The sequence below is a fragment of the Sminthopsis crassicaudata genome, chromosome 1, assembly GCF_048593235.1.
Source record: "Sminthopsis crassicaudata isolate SCR6 chromosome 1, ASM4859323v1, whole genome shotgun sequence".
In the NCBI taxonomy this organism is placed as follows: Eukaryota; Metazoa; Chordata; class Mammalia; order Dasyuromorphia; family Dasyuridae; genus Sminthopsis; species Sminthopsis crassicaudata.
Window position 1 is genome coordinate 62,873,653 of NC_133617.1, and position 19,387 is coordinate 62,893,039.

At 36.8% G+C, this 19,387-nt stretch overlaps 1 protein-coding gene across 3 annotated transcripts in view; it reads left to right on the forward strand.

Moving 5' to 3' along the window:
- Nucleotides 1–19,387, forward strand: part of FZR1 (fizzy and cell division cycle 20 related 1) — an 89,176-nt gene that overhangs the window by 56,829 nt on the left and 12,960 nt on the right. For all 3 annotated transcript variants that reach the window (XM_074307452.1, XM_074307444.1, XM_074307435.1), the window contains exons 3-12: nucleotides 2,321–2,446; nucleotides 3,187–3,250; nucleotides 3,432–3,559; nucleotides 6,118–6,200; nucleotides 8,586–8,769; nucleotides 10,118–10,183; nucleotides 11,558–11,660; nucleotides 14,994–15,178; nucleotides 17,314–17,547; nucleotides 18,452–18,556. In XM_074307452.1, the coding sequence (XP_074163553.1) occupies nucleotides 2,321–2,446; nucleotides 3,187–3,250; nucleotides 3,432–3,559; nucleotides 6,118–6,200; nucleotides 8,586–8,769; nucleotides 10,118–10,183; nucleotides 11,558–11,660; nucleotides 14,994–15,178; nucleotides 17,314–17,547; nucleotides 18,452–18,556 (1,278 nt within the window). The remainder of the gene's footprint in view (nucleotides 1–2,320; nucleotides 2,447–3,186; nucleotides 3,251–3,431; nucleotides 3,560–6,117; nucleotides 6,201–8,585; nucleotides 8,770–10,117; nucleotides 10,184–11,557; nucleotides 11,661–14,993; nucleotides 15,179–17,313; nucleotides 17,548–18,451; nucleotides 18,557–19,387) is intronic.

Sequence of the window (19,387 nt, forward strand, 5' to 3'; positions counted from 1 at the left end):
AGAAAAATAAAGCAGTTATATCAGATGTCTAAGGTATGAATTAACAAAAGAACAACTCCAAAATACTTGCAGGCAAAACCTCAAAGAAAAACATAGTTTATCCACAAGATAAATTAGAACGCTGAAGAAATGATGCAAGAACTTTTCAAAATTAATTGTAAATAAAATGAATGACAGGAAAGAATGGGGAAAGACATGAGAGTGAAGGAGGAAAGATTTTTTAAAAGAAAATTTATTGCTTAGCACAAGAGATTCAAAAACAGAATCCCTGAAAATTAGAGTGAGCCAAACAAAAGATAACTTTCATCAGACAACTAGAAATATTAAAACAAAGTCAAAAAATTGGGAAAAAATAGAAAAAAAAATCAGGTACCTGATATAAAAGAAAATTGACCTTGAAAACAAATTAATAATAGAGATTTTAAGACTCATTAAACTATGTGAAAGCCATAACCAAAAAAAAAAAAACCCAAAACCAAAAAAAACTTTGTTATCATATATTAAGAAATTATGAAAAAAAAAAACCTTTTCAGATCTCTTAATATGGGTACTTGTTAATAAAAACCTTCAAATTGGAATGAAAACTCCCAGGAATATTTTTGCCAAAATCCAGAACTTACTGGTCAAACAAAATTATTAACAAGTATCTAAGAATTCAAGTACCAAGTTGCTAAGGCTTAGTCAGGTTCATACAAGATTTAGCACCCATCACTGTAGAAAAATGGAAAGCATAAAATTTTTAGAATTCAAAAAACAAAGACTTAACAGCCAATAAAAATGTATTCAACAAAACCTAAGTATAATCTGTGGTTGGGAATGGAGGATGGGGGAAATGATTTCTTAATGAATTAGAGAACTTCAAGCCTTCATAATGCTGAAAAGAAACTTTGAAATGTAAATACTAGAAATAAAGAGAAACATTAAGAAAGTGAATATAAGTGAGCAATTTTGGGGGGAACTTCTTAAGTATGAAATGTTTGTATTCTAATGAGGAAAGGGGGATGTGATAAAATTCTGTCATCAGGGTTTGTATAGGGATAGTTGTTTTAATATGTTTTGATATTCTTTAAAAAATTACTTTCTCCTACAGGGACTTTTTTGTTCTAGCACTTGACATGCTATGAGTATGTACTATAAAAGAGCATTACTTTGTGGTTTTAGGTCAACTATTTATTTTTGCTCCACATAGCATCTTCAACACAAATTTTTTAACCTGATAATAGCAATGGGTGGGAGGAGGGGAACACAACAATCCTGCCTAAGTAGTGTCTCAGACTTCCTTTTGGATTTCAAAAGTTGCTTCTTTTGCAAAAACAGCCTATGCAGTTAAATGGTATTGCTTAAGTTAAATAGTCAACTGCAGCAGCTATGTACTTACTCTCAGACTAAAAGCTAGCCATGTAATTCTGGTCAGAAAACAAAGTGAATTTGGGCACTGTGACTAGAATGTCACTAGAAGTCATAATGAAAGACTCAAGTATCTAAAATTATATTCTTGCTTCTCATAAGTTTACAGATTTTTTTCATTTAGTCCTCAATAAAAATTTTTTTAATAACTGTACAAAATACTTGTGAGATTGGTTCTTGCCCTGTAAACGTTTATAATCAAATAGAGGAGAGAATAAATATGAACAGATGACTATAGCAAAACTCCATATATCCTATTTACCAAGTGTAGATCGTGGATAATAAATCTATACCAAATCAAAGTAAGGAGAAATCATTTCCATTTAGATGATCAGAGAAGACGTCATACAGAAGGTAGCTGCTTAACTGGGCATTGAAAAGTTAGGGAAGTATAACTGCTTAGTGAATCTTTATTGAATTAACTTGAATCAGAGGATCAGGGTTCAAATCATGGTTCTGTTACTCATTACCTCTGTAACCTTGAGAAGCTTAGCTTCTCTCTGCTTGTTTCCTCACCCACAAAGTGAGGGGATTGGAATGAATAACTCAGAAGGCCCTCGTATATGGTCTTTTGATTTTAGGAAAATTCATCAGACACTTGAGAAGGACAACATTCCTGGCATAGGGAATAGTATGAACAAAGGCACAAAAGCAAGGATATTGATCTCTGAATATGGTGCTTAGGAAACAACCCTGAGTTAATCATCTAGATGTCTAATCATGTGATTTGTGACCTCATGACCTCCTTACCCTTTCTGAGCTTTAGTTGTTTCATCTGTTAATGGGAATGATAATGCTTACAAGGCTTGAACTTTCCAGGGTGATTGTGAGGAAAACTCTTTGCAAACTAGAAATAGTATACTTTTTGATAGTCATTATCCTATCCACTGACTCAGATTTTATATAATTCCAGGTTGCTGAGATGAGACGAACTTTGACACCTTCCAATTCTCCCATGTCTTCTCCCAGCAAACATGGAGACCGCTTTATACCTTCTAGAGCTGGAGCCAACTGGAGCATTAATTTCCATAGAATAAATGTGAGTGATACAGGAGCTGTGGGAAAGTTGTAAGTGGAAGACATAACTACAATATTATTGACTATTATATGCCTGGAGGCAGTACTAAGCAAGAATTGAATCAGGATAAAAGAAGATTGATTTTTATGTGCATTTGCTTTTCTGTATATATTTGCTATGTTGTAGTATAAACTATGTAGCCTAGAATAGGAGAGATAGAAGCTAGATTAGGAGAAAAAAAGAAATCTGTAACAGAACAGTTTTATAATTGTGCTCCTTGTTGTGATTTTCAGCAATGGATTGCCTTTGGATAGTCAGTCACTGGGACTATTATCCTTCACTCTTTTTAATTTTTTTGCTGAGGCAATTGGGGTTAAGTGACTTGCCCAAGGTCACACAGCAAGGAAGTGGTAAGTGTCTGAGGCCAGATTTCAACTCCAGCCCAGGGCTGGTATTCTGTTCATTCCATTACCTAACAGCCCCATTTCAGCTAATTTATTAAGAGTGAAGGATAGGGGCAGCTAGCTAGGTGGTGCAGTGGGTTAGAATACCAGTCCTGAAGTCAGAAGGAGCTGAATTCAATCTGGCCGCAGTCTTAACCGCTTCATAGCTGTGTGAATGTGGACAAGTTACTCAACTCTAATTGCCTCATCCAAAAAAGAGAAATTAGCTGAAATAATAGCCAGAAGCCCCCATACCTAAATGAATTAAGTGGAGAAAGGAAGATAAATTCACAAATCTTTTCCTCTTTTCTACCTCAGGAAAATGAGAAATCACCCAGTCAGAATCGGAAAGCAAAAGATGCCACTTCGGATAATGGCAAAGGTTGGAAACTTAGTCCTCACTCTTTGGTTCTTATCATGTACCAGGAAATGCTTTTAGCTGATGTGCCACCAGTGGAAACAGCTTGAAACTTTTTCCATTTTTTGGCATTTACTCTGGGTGGGAGGTTTTCTTTCCTCTTAACTTTTTTACATAGCACTTACATTATCCTGTATCTATCCAGATGGTCTAGCCTACTCTGCCTTGTTAAAGAATGAGCTACTAGGAGCTGGAATTGAGAAAGTCCAGGATCCTCAGACAGAGGACCGAAGGCTGCAGCCTTCCACACCAGAGAAAAAGAGCCTCTTCACAGTAAGTTCAGGCAGCTGCAGTGACTTAAGTCTTGTCACATGGCTTTACCTGTGGGTTTTAGAAAGAGGGGAGCTAGACATTGAAGAGTGTTTGAATGAATGACCATTTTATTACATATCCACCATATGCCAAGCACTATGCTATGTGCTGGGAATATAAATGTGTACAGTTGTATGATTGAATTTGTCCTATAGGATATCTGTTTTAATAAAGGGAGATAAAAACCATGTGGGTAAATAATGATCAGGTTTGATCTGAGTAGTCTCAGGACTTTTGAATGGAACCAAAGTATAGTGTAATGTTATGCCCTTTCCTGTAGAAATGATGACATATGATTTGATTATTATTCCCAGAACAAGAGTAGAGAGATGGTATTGACAGGTAGGGAGGGGAAGAATGTGGAAATTTCCATGGCAGAATGGTAGATGTCAAGATGTCTCTGCTAGATAGGCTCTGGCATCCTGGTGGATAGTTAAATAGGATGTGAAGCACAGACAGGGAGATTTTAGATAGAGTGGATTAGGTGAGTTTGTATTCATTTATATACCAATCTAGACAGCTTAGCCAAAGGGAATTTATCTGTACTCTTCTGAATGGAATTGTTGGCAGGTTACATTTTGCCTTGTAGATGGAAGTCTTAGGTTAGAGGGCTCAGTTCAATTCAGTTCAACATAATCCCTGCCTACAAGGTGCTTGCATTCTGTAAGAGTGGTGCTGTATGCATACAAAAAGGAAATGCAAAATATTTTGAGGAGAGGGATTTGCAGGGATGGAAGAGAAAGAGAGAGAAAACTTTGCAAAAATGGCATCTTATGTTCATAAGACCTTGAAGGAAGATGGATTCTGAAAGGCAGAGTTGAGGAATCAGATTCTAGACAGATAACTTCTGCAAATACAAAGAGATGGGAGATAGATTGTCAGGTTCAAAGAGGCTAGGATTGCAGTTTCCCTCAAATGTCAAATTTGAACTAAGTCCTTTGAAAAGGCACACTGAGGGAAAGGGACATGTGCAAAAACATTTGTGGCAGCCCTTTTTGTAGTGGAAGGAAACTGGAAACTGAGTGAATGCCCAACAGTTGGAGAATGGCTGAATAAGTTATGGTATGTGAAGTTTATATAATATTATTGTTCTTTAAGAAATGACCAGCAGGATGATTTTAGAGAGGCCTGGAGAGACTTAACATGAACTGATGCTAAGTGAAATGAGCAGAATCAGGAGATCATTGTACACAGCAACAACAAGATTTTATGATGATCAATTCTAATGGATGTGGTTCTTTTCAACAATGAGATGATTCATACCAGTTCCAATGATCTTGTCATGAAGAAAGCCATCTACATCCAGAGAGAGAACTGTGGAAACTCAATGTGGATCATAATATAGCATTTTTACTCTTTTTGTCATTTTTGCTTGCATTTTTTTTCTCATTTTTTTCCTTTTTGTTTTGATTTTTCTTGTGCAGCAAGATAATTGTATAAATGTGTATGCATATATTGGATTTAACATATTTTTACTATGTTTAACATATATTGAATTACTTGCTGTCTAGGGGAGGGGGTGGGGGAAAAGGGAACAATTGGAACACAAGATTTTGCAAGGGTTAATGTTGAAAAATTATCCTTGCATATGTTTTGAAAATAAAAAGCTTTAATAAAAAAATTTTAATTAAAAAAAAAGGCACTTTGAAATTAGATTTAGGGAGTGGGAATTAATGCCTAGGTGAAGAATTTAGGGTTCTCCTTGAGGCTAGTGGGAAATCACTGAAGTTTCTTGAGTCTTAGAAGGACACAGTAAGCCTCATTCCTTGCTTTTCTACCCCATTTCATTATATTTGTAGCTGTGTCTCATTAAGAGACAACATCATCTCCTGGGGAATAAAGCAGATTTAGGCAAATAAAAAGGCATCTCTTCCAACTCTTCTTCAGTCAATATATTTTTTCCTGCATGAGAATTGCTTGCAGTCATAGAATGTAGGATGTTGAGTTAAGAGGAGAAAGTTTTGAAATCATCCAATTTAGTTACATAGTGACTTGTAAATGGTGACATGATGAGTTTAGTGGCATAGCCAGGACTAGCACCCAGCCTGTCAAGCCAATTCCCTTTTTACTATATCACATCTCTCAGCATAGGAGACTTGGTATTCCAGTCATGTTACACCTCTCTGGGATTTTCTCTGCCCTTTTGACTTGGTGCTAATTGATGTCCTTTGCAAAATTACAGGGTTAGTTAAAATATAGGGAAAGGGCTATACAAATCTCCTTTCTAAGTAGTTTTAAAGGCTTGTTATAATATTGTCATTTAATATTGTATTTTGTAGGTTGTATAGAGTATAATCTCAAGATGCTTACTTTCAAATACATTACATTGACAGTAATTGACAATAATTGGTGTGAGTGTGTCAGCTCTAGCATAGTTTCTATGAAATGAATTTCAAGTTTCTTTTTTGCTTTGTTTCTCTTTTGTAATTTTGTTTGTGTAGATCATCTTCTAGATCTGTAAGACTTGGGAGTTTTTTGTTGCATGTTTTCCTTCTCTAATTTCAAATTTCCTTTTTCAGTACTCCCTCAGCACAAAGCGCTCAAGTCCTGATGATGGTAACGAAGTTTCTCCATATTCTTTGTCCCCAGTCAGCAACAAAAGGTACAGTCAGATTCTGCATCCAAAGAATAAGGTTATCAGTCACTCCATGGGCAATTCTTGAGTGGTAGATACCTGAGTTCTAGGCAGAGGGGCCAGATTTCACTGATTGATTTGCTGATAGCTGAACTACATAACAAAGAGCCTTAAATGCCAGGCTAAATTATTTAGACATGAACAGTAGGCAAAAGAGAAAGCCATTAAAAGATCCTCAGCAATGATATGAAACTGAATCTCTGTTTCATCTGCTTTAAAGTATATGATAAATTCCATACATTACTTTTACATCTCCTAAAAGAACACTTTGCTCTGTTGCTTGTGGCATATAAACAGAGAGGTGTATAAAAATCAAACATTTACTGATAATAAGTCATAATTATGCAATCCCCACATTCAGTTCATGTCTTCATATGGTATCCTCACTCACAGTTTAAGACCCTTTGCTCTAAAGCACTGTCCTGGGCCTTCTATTCTTCCATACGTCTTCACTTGATGATCTCAGCAGCCCCTGTGGATTGAATTATCTCTATGCTGAGGATTGTCAAATCTGCTTACCCAGAACTTCTACTGACCTCCACTTAACATCTCACTAGCTGTCTTGAACTGGTTGTTCCTTCTATATTTTAAACTCAGCATTATCTAAAGCTCAACTATCTCTCCCTATCAAGACTTCCTCTTTTCTTGACTTTCCCTATGATAAGATTAGAAGGATACTACCCTTCTAATCACCTAGACTTGTAACTTATGTACAGTTTTTAACTGCAGCCCCCCCCCCCAATATTTTTTCAGAGTTTATTGATTTTATTTATTTAATATTCTCATAAATGCTGCTACTGTCGTGGTACAGGTCCTTTATCATCACCTCATACCTGGACAGCAAACTGTAGCTTGCTTATTGATGTCTGGGTCACAAATTTCTTCCCAGTCCAGTCCATTCTCCTCTCAGCTGGCAGTGATTTTACTAAAGTTCTGGTCTGACCACCTCACTCCCCTATTCATTCAATTCCAGTGGCTTCTAGTCCCCTCCAATCCCCCAAATCCCCTGCCATTCCAAGGTCTTTACCAGCTCGGCCCCTTCCTACATTCCTAGTCGTCTTATATCATTTATTTATTTATTTAGATTTTTCTTGACTAGATGAAAGGAAATTCTTTGCCTAGATTGCTTCCTAGCCTTAATCACTGAATGGGTATGGCCTTAGTCAAACCAAGACCTATTGAATAACTTAGTTTTAAAAAACCAAGTTCTTCTACTGCATTCAGGGCCGTCTCCAGTTATCCTGCTCTATATCTAGGCTACTGGAGGGGAAAGTGAGGCTGGTGACCTTGCCCAGCCCAGCTTCATTTGCATGTCACAGCATCATCCCTCTAACATCATAATGTCATAATCTTTGTCTACAACAAAGGACAAACAACAATCATCTTACATCTTACTCTGCCATCATATACTCTATTGTACAGTGACAATGACTTCCTTGTTGTTTCTCAAACAAGATATTCCTTATCCCAACTGGAGGCATGCCTTTTGACTATTCTTTATGTTTGGAATACTTTCCCTCCACAACTTCTTCCCCTGGCTTCCTTCAAATCCTGTCTAAAACTTATTTTCTTCTGGAAGCCTTTGCTGATTCCCCTTCATACCTAGCGCCTTTCTTCTCTTGATTTTCTGATTTATCTTGCTTTATGTAGACCTTCTTGAGAGCAAGAACTGCCTTTTTTGCCTTTATTATATCCCTAGTACCTAGCAACAGTGTCTGGAACAAAGGAGACATTTAATAAAAATTTATCAACTGACTAATAGAAGCATTCAGCTACATGTTGAATAGTGAGTGTCTATGCTGATTTCATTTGAAAAACTGAGGTTTTTATAGAATTTCTTTACTTTTTCTCTGTAATAATCACAATTGTCGTCATGATTTTCTTTTTTCTGTTTATGCCTTTTTTTAAAAAAAAATTCTGCCTTCTCAGTTGAATGTTTCTTTATAATAATAAAAAAGAAAAGTATGATTGAAAATCTAAACAAAAAATTGATCATATCATGTTTATTAATTGATTGGTTCTGCATTCTTCAAGCTTTATCATTTTATACCAATCTTCTCATGTTTCAATGAATTTGGAGTGAATGATTTTTAATGAATTTTTTCAATCCTTAACTTGAATTTAATAGTAGTCACTAAAGTGTTTGAATTAATGACCTGCCTCCCTGTGTACATGAAAAGACTGAAAGAAAATTTGTATTTTCTTCATCATCAATTTTTATTATTACCATTGAAAAGTACTGTTTCTAGTGGCAAAAGTATAATATGAAATTTTTCTCTTATGTTGAGACACACACACATCCATATATATCTATCTATCCATATAATTTTTTTCTTTTTTTTTGGTAAATAGCCAGAAGTTATTAAGATCTCCACGGAAACCCACCAGAAAAATTTCTAAAATCCCTTTCAAAGTTCTTGATGCCCCTGAGCTCCAAGATGACTTCTACCTGAATCTAGTAGACTGGTCTTCCCTCAACGTCTTAAGTGTTGGCCTGGGCACTTGTGTTTACCTATGGAGTGCATGTACCAGCCAGGTATGGATGATAGGCCTTTTGGAATAAAAGTAGAAGAGTAGAAGCAATGGACAAGAGGGAGTCTGCTGGATTGGTTCTGTTCTATCTTAAGTTACCACAAGAGATTCTCAAGTGGTTTCGTGTATTTTTTAAAAAAGCAAATAAATGAATGTGGTTTTTCTGTTCTCTGTTAACTTTGGTACATCAGATGTTACAGCTAGATAAGACCTTAGGTCATAAAGTAAAAAAAAAAAAATTTAGAAAAATACTTTAAAATTATTAGAACTGAGAGAGACATAATAGCAAAAATAAACATTTATAGAATGTAGATTATTAGTGCTAGAAGAGACTATAGAACACACAACTTAGTTGAAATGGAAGACACTTTAGAACATAGAACTTTAATGCTGAAAACGATCTTAGCTTGACCTAGAAAGGACTTTAGCTCATAGAACTTATTAAACTATCAGAGATCTGAGAACATAGACTGTCAGAGTTGATGACATATAATATAAGCAAGTCAATAGCTTACATCTTTATATCATTTTAAGGTTTGTGCAACATACTCCTAATAGTTCTAGGTTCAGTACCACACTGTTTAAATACTTGTTTGTAAGTAAAGACCTAAGAAATGTGGAAGGCTTTTAGAATCCTAGTAGTTCTGACTGCCCTGTAATTATGAGGCCTTATCGCATTGTTCATGAGAACAGATGAAGTCTAATTAGTGGTCATAATCCTTTCTTGCTTTCTCCATCAATCAATTCTACTTTTATTGAATCTCTATTATATTCATATTATAGTTGTAGGAACTGTATTATATTGTAACAGAAAGAACACAGAACTTGGAGTCAGTAAATCCTAACTGTTGCAGAATTATCTGGAACACATCATTTAATCTCTCAATATTTCATTTCCTTCATCTGTAAAATGAGAAGAATAATTTGTTAGTGCCTGCTTCTCAAGGTGGAGGATCAAATGAGATAATGTATATAAAGTGCTTTGTAAATCTTAAATGTCAGGTATCATTAAGCGCTAACTTGTGTGATGTTGGCAATACAATAGGAATTTCAGGCATAGGCAACAGAGGAATGGAGAATTCAAACAAACTTGAGGTGACTTTTGACAGCTGGATCAGATTCAGATAGGAGAGAAGACTAAAGACATTCTATTTGGGGGGAAATGGAATTTAAAAAAGCTTTGGAAGCAAAAATGACCTTCAGTGCAGTTGATTGTGAGGAAACCACCCAGTTGGAACCTACTGGCACCCCTGGGGAGGAGAGAAAGCTAAATAGAGATAGGTAGAGTTAGCATCTATATGGAGTGTGAGTAGTTGTGTACCTCAATATTGTGAATGTTTGCTTTTTTCTAGGTAACCAGGCTATGTGACCTGTCTGTGGAAGGAGATTCTGTGACTTCTGTGGGCTGGTCTGAACGGGTCAGTACAAAGTGTTTTTTATGGGCACTATAGGGTGGTTTAGTGCTGAAATTGTTTCACCAGTACTCAACTGATACTAAAAACTTAAAAAGAGTTATCAAGATTCTTAAAAATTAATGACTTTGTCCCAATAAGATATCCAGGTGACACAGTGTGTAGAGTCCTGGGCTTAAAGTCAGAAAGACTCCTCTTCCTGAATTCAAATCTGACCTCAAGACTCTTATTAGCTGTATGACCCTGAACAAGTCATTTCACCATGTTCATCTCAATTTCTCATCTGTAAAATGAGCTAGAGAAGGAAAAGGCAAATCGCTCTGATATTTTTGCTGAGAAAATCTCCAATGGGGTCACAAAAAGTTGGACACGATTGTCCCACTGGACAACAGTCACCAACATCTGTTCCATGCTTAGGATTTTTTAAAAATTTGTTGTTCTTTCTTGAATAGCAGCAACTAGAATTGTCTTCTTTAACAGAGAAAGTCTCTGGGAGAGTATGGTAGAGTGGGGGGGAAATTCCTACAAGCTCTTTAACGTTTATAAAAACATTTTCCACATGATAATCTTGTGACATCAGTAAAATGTTGAAAGAGCATTGAATTTGAAATCAAGACGACATGAATTTGAATCCCAGCTCTGCCATTGGCTACTTATATGATCTTGGACTAGTCATTTACCCTTTCTGGGCTTCAGTTTTCTCATATGTAAAATACTTAAAACATGATAAAATTGCTTTCTAAGTGAATCTGTTGCTGACATAATACTTCTGTTTATATGTTACAATTATTTGTAATTGTTTTCCTTGAATTTGTTTAGCATATTTTACTAAGACTCATTATTATTAGTAATGACATGAAATCCTATATTAAGATTAACAGCCTGTTGCATATGTGCCAAAGACAACAAACAGGAACATTTTTGGTGCCCCCTACACTTGTGAAAATTAGGAATTATTCCTTCCAAGCACTCTATGCCTTTATAAGAGCACCGCTCTTCCTTTCTTCAGCTTGTCAGCAAGAGTTTTGGCATTCCACCATTGGAAGGCGGTTCCTTCCTCTTTCCTTCTCCCCCTAAAGAATTCATGATGTAGCTTATTCTTGGATCAAATTTGTTAATGCCAGAACAGGCAATCATGATAATGGAAAGGAACAAGAATTGTGTTGAAAAAAGAAGATATCTTCTTCTATTGTTAGGCTATGACTATAAATTTTTGGTTTTTTTGCTTTTTTTTTTTTTTTTTTTTGTTTTTTTAATCTGGAAAAGCATTTATGAAAGTTGGAGAACACTAAATCTGTTTGGAGTTCTCTCCCTTTTCTGCATGTTTTCTTTTCTCATCCCTCTCAGTTCATTCTTTGTGTATGTCTTTTGCTGATTTAGGGAAACTTGGTAGCAGTTGGCACACATAAAGGCTTTGTACAGATCTGGGATGCAGCTGCAGGGAAGAAACTGTCCATGCTAGAAGGTCACACAGCCAGAGTTGGTAAGAAACAGCAACAAAAATAAGAGGGTAGGAGGAGATTATCTAAATAACTAATCTGGGATTTCACTCCATAGATTGAAGATCATGTTATTATCTAGCAGCTTGAGCCTAGTTTAAATTTCCCAAACAACATTCTTTGTACTTCACCATCCTTCTCAAGAAAGCAAGTTCCCAGGTGAGCCAAGATGTCAAAATAGGAAGAAACAGTTCAGTGAGGAACTCGTTGCCATCCCCTTCTTCCCCAGGAAAAATAAAAAAACAACAAACCTCCAAACATCTAGCTCTAGAAAGTGCACCAAACTGAACCTAGATAGGAGTAGCTAAGAAAAAAATGTGGGTGCAGTGGATAGAGCACCAGCCCTGAAGTCAGGAGGACCTGAGTTCAAATGCAGTCTCAGACACTTAATATTTCCTAGCTGTGTGACCCTGGTCAAGTCACTTAACTCTAATTGACTCAGCAAAAAAAAAAAAAAAAAAATATATATATATATATATATGAGTGAATCATTTTTCTAGGCTGGGTTGGCATAGGGGGGACACAAAATTCACTGTGAAGGAGCCTTAGAGCAAAGGATACTGGTGTGTGAAGCATTCCAGCACCCAGGGAGAATCTATGTATTACTGGTACCAGACAAGTGCAAGTGGAACAAGTGCAAAGAGGCAGCTTTGTTGTTGCCCAGTATTCAGTTCTAAGTCAGATCCAAGGGGCATTGATAAAAGGAGCTTTTTCCTCCACCTCCCCTAGGTTTTGGGCACTATGTAGAGTCAAGAACAAGTTCAGAATCAAAAAATAAAAGAAAGTGTGGCTCAGTTACCAGGAGCAGAATAGAGTATCATTTCCAGGTTCCACCCCAGTTTGAAGTCTGCAGAGGAATAACATTGGTGCAAACACAGACTAAAGGGGAACCTACGCTCTTGTAACTCTGAATCAGCTGGGTTTCCTAGATTGCTGATAGTGGCCAGGTTAAGAAATAATCTACTCTTGTTCAAACCCATACCCAGGTCAGGAATTTGCAATGTTCAGACTGCACCTTGGGTCAGACCACTTTGGGAACATTTCAATGCTTGAGCCAACCCTGAGATCTTAGAAAACCACAGTACTCAATAACCAAAGAAAGCAGCAGGACCACATTTTCCCTACAGAAGTACCGTAAGTCCAGCTCTTAATAGGGTCAAATTCAAAGTCACAAATTCAATCAGAAGAAAGAGCAAAACCAAAAAAAAACCAAAATAAAACACTCTATCGTAAAGAGTTGTTTCTCTGTCAGAGATGCTCAAGACACAAATCCAAAAGAAGAAAATGAGTATTAAACATCTAGCAGGAGGCTCAAGGAGTAATACATCTTGGAGACAAATGCAACTAAAATTCCTGGAAGATAAGAAGCAAGTGCTTTTAAAAAAAAACTTTAAAAAAAGTTTTTGTTGATGAAATAAGAATTATCGAGGGGAAAATTTTTTGGAAAAGAAATAAGAGCTCTGGAAGAAAAATGTTGAAAAGAGAATGAACAATTTAGGTACAAAACCTTAACCAAACAACAAACTCTGAAAATTAAATGGACCATATTGAAAATAGTTCCATGTGACAAAGATCTTAACTGTATAGAATTTTGAAATTCAAACACATGAATTAATACAAACATAACAAGGTAAACATGAATGAATATAGTGATAAGGAATAGCAATGAAGAAGATAACAAAGAAGGAAGGAACAATTTTCTGAAGGAAGGAACAAAGGAGTTCATTTTCATGAGAAGGAAGGATTGGTTAATCAATTTTAGATAAAATTTATATTCTAAGTTGGAAAGTTGGCAGATCTGTCTCTTCTAAACCCTGTCATCATCAGATCTCAGAAGCAATATTCCTAGACAAGTCCAAGGAATGATTCTGTCATGTCATGAAGATCTTAAAAGAAGAATGAAAAGGAAGGAAAAAAGGAGTATAGGTGGAGGAAAAAATTAGGAAAATTTTCCCCATATAATTAGGGTACATAAGGAAAAGAGCTTTGGGGAGAATGGCTAACATTTGAAATTTACTGTTATCACACACAGATTTGGGTACTAAAATACATTTCACCCCACTGGGAAATAGAGAGGAGAGATTCATCATAAGCAGAACACACCCTAAAGCTCAATGAAAATTCAGAGAGAGAAGAAACTTTTTTTTTTTTTTTTTTTTTTAAAGTAAAGTATAGGGGCAGCTAGATGGCGCAGTGGATAGAGCACCAGCCTTGAATTCAGGAGGACCCGAGTTCAAATCTGGTCTTAGACACTTAATACTTCCTAGCTGTGTGACCCTGGGCAAGTTACTTAACCCCAGCCTCAAAAAAAAAAAAAAAAAAAAAGTATAGGGATCTAAAGAGGTATTCATAAATTGGAGAATGGCTGAACAATATGGTAATGGTATATAAAATGAAATTCTATTGTGCTATATAAAGAAATGACAAAGTGGATGGTTACAGAGAAATTTGGGAAGACTTATATAAACAACACAGCATAAGGTGAGCGGAACCAGGAAAACAATTTATGAAAACACAACTGTGTAATAAAGACAAACAATTTTGGATGAATTAGGAATTCTGATCATTATGATGATTACCCACAGTTACAGAAGATTCATGACGATATATGCTATCATTTGATAGAGGATAGAGAGGTTTGAGCCCAGAATGAAACTTTTTTTTTTCTTGGACCTGGCAAAAATGAAAATTTGTTTTGCTTGACTCTACATGTTTTTAACAAAGATTTTGTTTTTCCTTCAAGCACATTTGAAGGTGTGGAGGGGAGAGAAGAAATTAAAAAACCTAAAATATATATATTTTAAGTGAATTCTCCATAATATGAAGAATGGGTTCAACTGCTCAGTTCAAGCTTTGCATGAACCTATGTTTGTTACATATATGACATCTCCTTTGGTTATAGACTTTGAGTTCCTTGAGGGCAGGGACGTTTCATTGTATTTGTGTCTCTATTACCTAACATAGTACTTGACACATAACAATCACTTAATAAATACTTGTTGGCCACCAGCTTGACTGGATGCCATTTATTGAGAATTTGTAACAAGAATTCAAACATCAGACAGGCACACAAGTTTGGTGAAACTCCAGTGTCCTTTCTAGCCCTAGAATTCTGAGAGTCATAATATTTCTCTAATTTAGCTGTTTGCAGGCAGGGATTTTTAACTCACTTCACTTTCCAAGCAAAACTGTGCATGTTTCTGGTCTTCTCCAAGGAAAATTTCATAGAACAGTTGCTTATCTATCAGGGCTGCCTCTGTTTGGCTTCTTGGCAACATCCTTGTATACTTTCTCAGGTTACTATTTCTCTGTCTTAGGTGCATTGGCCTGGAATGCAGACCAACTTTCTTCTGGGAGCAGGGATAGGATGATTCTCCAGAGAGATATCCGAACACCCCCTGTGCAGACTGAACGACGGCTGCAAGGTCACCGGCAGGAGGTGTGTGGGCTAAAGTGGTCCACTGATCACCAGCTTCTTGCATCGGGTGGAAATGATAATAAGGTATAGAATTGCTTGGCCTCTTCTAACAATGGTAAAGTCTTGTGTCTCAACTAACCACTTATTATTAAGCATCTACAGTGTACAAAGTTCTTGTTCCACATTAGGAATACAAAGTTGAAAAACAACAGAATCTTCCTTAAGCACCTGGCAGTGTAATAGGGACTTTTGGTCGTTGCAAATAGTCTCAGCTGTGCCATGGTGTGATTTATCAGCTGCTAGGTTTTCTTTCTCTTTCTAGGGTGTGGGAAGGCCAAATCCTGCCTCTCTTAAAGGGTAATATGAGCTGACATGGTATAGAAGTGATTGAACTTCTGCTCTGTTCCCACTGTCACTGTCCCAGGCCCAACAAGATATGGGATAGAGTGGAAAAACACAGGACTGGGAATCAACCAACTTGGGGCTTGAATCCTGTCTCTGGCACATAATACCCATGGGATTATGAACTTATGGTAATGTGAACCACATTACCCCATTTAGCTTTGGTATCCCCATCTTTAATGTGGGAATGTGAATATTTGTCTGCCTATTTAACAGATTATCTGAGGAAAGCACTTTGTCAATATTAAAGTGATGGATGAAGGTGAGTTTTCATCATCTTCATCAGTATTATTATTATAACTTGTAGCCCTCAAAAATCTTGTGGTTAAATTAAAGAGAAAACAGAATAATAAAATTTTAAAACTATTAAAGTATGATATAAGTAATCTGTTTTCATATGTCAAAATCAAAATTAATTTCTCTCCCCCCATCTATCCCTTTTCCAAATGTCATCCTTTCTTTTAAGGGCACTGCCATTCTTCCAGTAAACCTAACTTTGACATCTCAAGAGCCATCCTCAATTTTTCACCCTTTCTCATATTAGGTAGCTTAGTGGTTCACTGGATAGAGTACTGGGCCTGAAATTAGTCAATTCCAGCCTCAAACACTTACTAGCTAAGTGACTTTGAGCAAATTACTTAACCATGTTTCCTCATCTGTAAAATGAGAATAATAATAATATCTACTAAGAGTTGTGAGAATGAAACAAAGTAATAATTGTAAAGTGCCTGACATTTAATACATGTTATATAAATGTTATTTATGAGGAGGAGAAAGAGGATGCTAAGTCTCTCTCTCTCTCTCTCTCTCTCTCTCTCTCTCTCTCTCTCTCTCTCTCTGTACACACACACACACACACACACACACACACACACACACACACACACACACACACCCTATATATACACACCTTCTCTAGCATCTCCTTCATTCATCCTTTTCTCTCTACTTATACAGCCTTCCCCTTAGTTCAGGCCCTTATCATCACTTTACTGAACTATTGCGGTAGCCTCCTAATAGGTCTTCCTGCATTTCTATATGCCTCCCTTCTTCATTCTATTCTTGACACTTAACTAGCAATCAGAAGCACAGGTATTTAAATTATATTCCAATCAGTAAGCTCTAAGCTTTGGTGGTTCTTTCTTTTGGAGTCATTTACAGACTCTACTGTTTGGCATTTAAAGCCTTATATTTATTTCATATATACTATTTATATGCATACATTTTACTTAACAAATGTAAATTCCTTGAGGATAGGATCAGCTTCATTATTGTTTTGTTTGTTTTTTTAACCCTAGCCCCTGATATATTTTGGGTGCTAAACTATATGCTTATGTTGTAGTCTACTGTTAATGGTTATTTCTTTTGAGTTACATATTTTCTTTTTTACATGTGAAATGATTTCTTTGACAGAATTGGGCACATAGGCTTATAAGGCATTTGTTGAAAGGGAGACTAGATATCTGTGAGAAGATAAGATGATCTGGATGGATTTGGACCTTGGGATGAATCAGATCTTTGCTCCATCCTGTATGTGTGCCCATGGGCATGTGACTTAACCACTGTAAATTTGAGTTGTCTCATCTGTCAGATGAGATGGTGAGATAAGATCATCTGTGAGATCTTCTCCCTCTCAAGTTCTTTGAACTTGTGCTTCTAGTCACAGTCCATAAATAACTCCCTTCTGACCTTAAGGAAGCCATTTCCCCTGTTGAACCTACAAAGATCAGTCTAGCTGTGGGAGTTCAAAAATCATTCATGTTACTGTTTTGAAAACTCAGATTGATAATGGATTTCATCTCTTCTTTTTTCCCCAGCTTCTGGTCTGGAACCACTCCAGTTTAAGTCCTGTTCAGCAGTACACTGAGCATCTGGCAGCTGTGAAAGCAATTGCCTGGTCTCCCCACCAGCATGGTTTATTGGCGTCAGGTGGTGGAACGGCTGACCGCTGCATCCGCTTCTGGAACACACTCACAGGACAGCCCCTGCAATGTATTGACACTGGTTCCCAAGTGTGCAACCTGGCCTGGTCTAAACACGCCAATGAACTAGTAAGTGCCAGACAGCCTTGTAGTGTTTGTCAAACAAATGTCCCATGGTTTGTCAGTCTGTAGGGTATGTGCCAAAGATTGACACGTGACATTTCTTATTGGTGCATCAGCATTGGTTGCAGGAAAATGGGGGTCCACTTGGTGGGAAAGGGATGAGGAGAAGGGGAGAACCTCTCTTGCCCTTACCCTCCTCCTGAGCATGTGTCATTACATCCTGACTTTTTTTGGGGGGTGGGGGTAGTGTGGAGGTTATTGAAGTGTTGGAGGGTGTAGTTTGAGACAGCACTTCGAAGTCTTGGAGTAGAAGTTGCAGAAAGAGATTGGGCCTTGATGTAAGCAAAAGCTCCCTATCAGTTGGAACTCTCCAAAAATGGGGCACAGAGATGGCAAGAAAGACTGGCAGAGACTGGCCATCCATTTGTTTGGAATGTTATCAGAGTTTTCCTATTAAAGTACAGGTTGGACCAGGTTCTCTCTGAGATGTCTGTCTGGCTCTTTATTTCTTTGCATCTGTCCCACTAAGGACCTGTCTCTGGGCTTCTGAGTACATGTGTTCCAGAACATAGTTTCTTTTTCTATCATTTGCTCTCAAGGGAATAAATCAATGCGATCTTTCATGCCACTTGAGGATTGTCATCCTCTGGCTTGTAATGTGCTAAGCACTAGGAAAGATAGCAAAGAACTGTAATTCATGGTCATTGCCTTTAAGTCAGTAATAGATATGAATAATTAAACTGTTCGTTGAAATATTAAATTAGATGGTAGACTTTATATTCCACCCAGAACAGCACTTCCCATACTTGAGATGTCCAAGAACTATGTGCTATTCATTCTCCAGGAGAGCAGTCATCCTTGGGCCCGCTGCCCTTGTTTTGAAATTTCTTGTGTTCCTTCTCCCTCTCAGGTGAGCACACATGGATACTCACAAAATCAGATCCTTGTCTGGAAATACCCTTCCCTGACACAAGTAGCCAAACTAACAGGGCATTCATACCGAGTTTTATATCTGGTAAGTCACTGAACAACAGAAGGTTTTTGTTTTGTTTTGTTTTCCAAACTCATTTGGTGGCCACACTGTGCTTTGGGGCTTGAAATAGATTTGTTTCTGTTGGAAAAAAAAAAAAATGTGTACTAGGTATTGATTATATAAAAAGAACAGTCCCTCTAGTCAAGGAGCTTACAAGGAAGGTAGTGGGTAGTTAGAACTTGAATATAAGTAAGGATAATACAAGGTAGGAAGTAAGGGGGGGGGGGGGGAGTAAGGGAGACATAAGACATGATACTGAAGGAAAATTTGAAGAGAGAAAGAATACTAACAATAACTGAAGAAAAATATAAAGATTCCAGAAGACAGAAGTAAGAAGTTAGTTAATATGTTCTAGTCATAGCAGGTGGAGAGAGTGATTTGTGTGAGTGCATAGAGATGGCAAGATGATGAATTCAGGGGACAAATTTTGCTGGAGTATTTGAAAAGGGAGAAAGTGAAATAAGGTCCAGGAAAAGGTAAGATGAAGCTAATTGTGAAAGTTCTTGAATTTAACTTAAAGAATTTCAGACCAAGGAATTTTCATTTTAATTATAGTAAGAGTAATTAACATTCATAAAGTATATTACGATTTTCAAAATGCTTTGCAAATATCTCATTTGATGTTCATAACAACCCTGGGAGATAGATACTATTATTATCTCCATTTTACAGATGAGGCAGCCAGTCACTTAACTAAATGTATATAAACAAGAAATAAGTTTCTGTGGCAGAATTTGAACTCAGATCTTCCTGAATCCAGGTCCAGCACCCTATCCTCTCATTTGCTTTATTCTAAAGGCAAGGATATAGGGA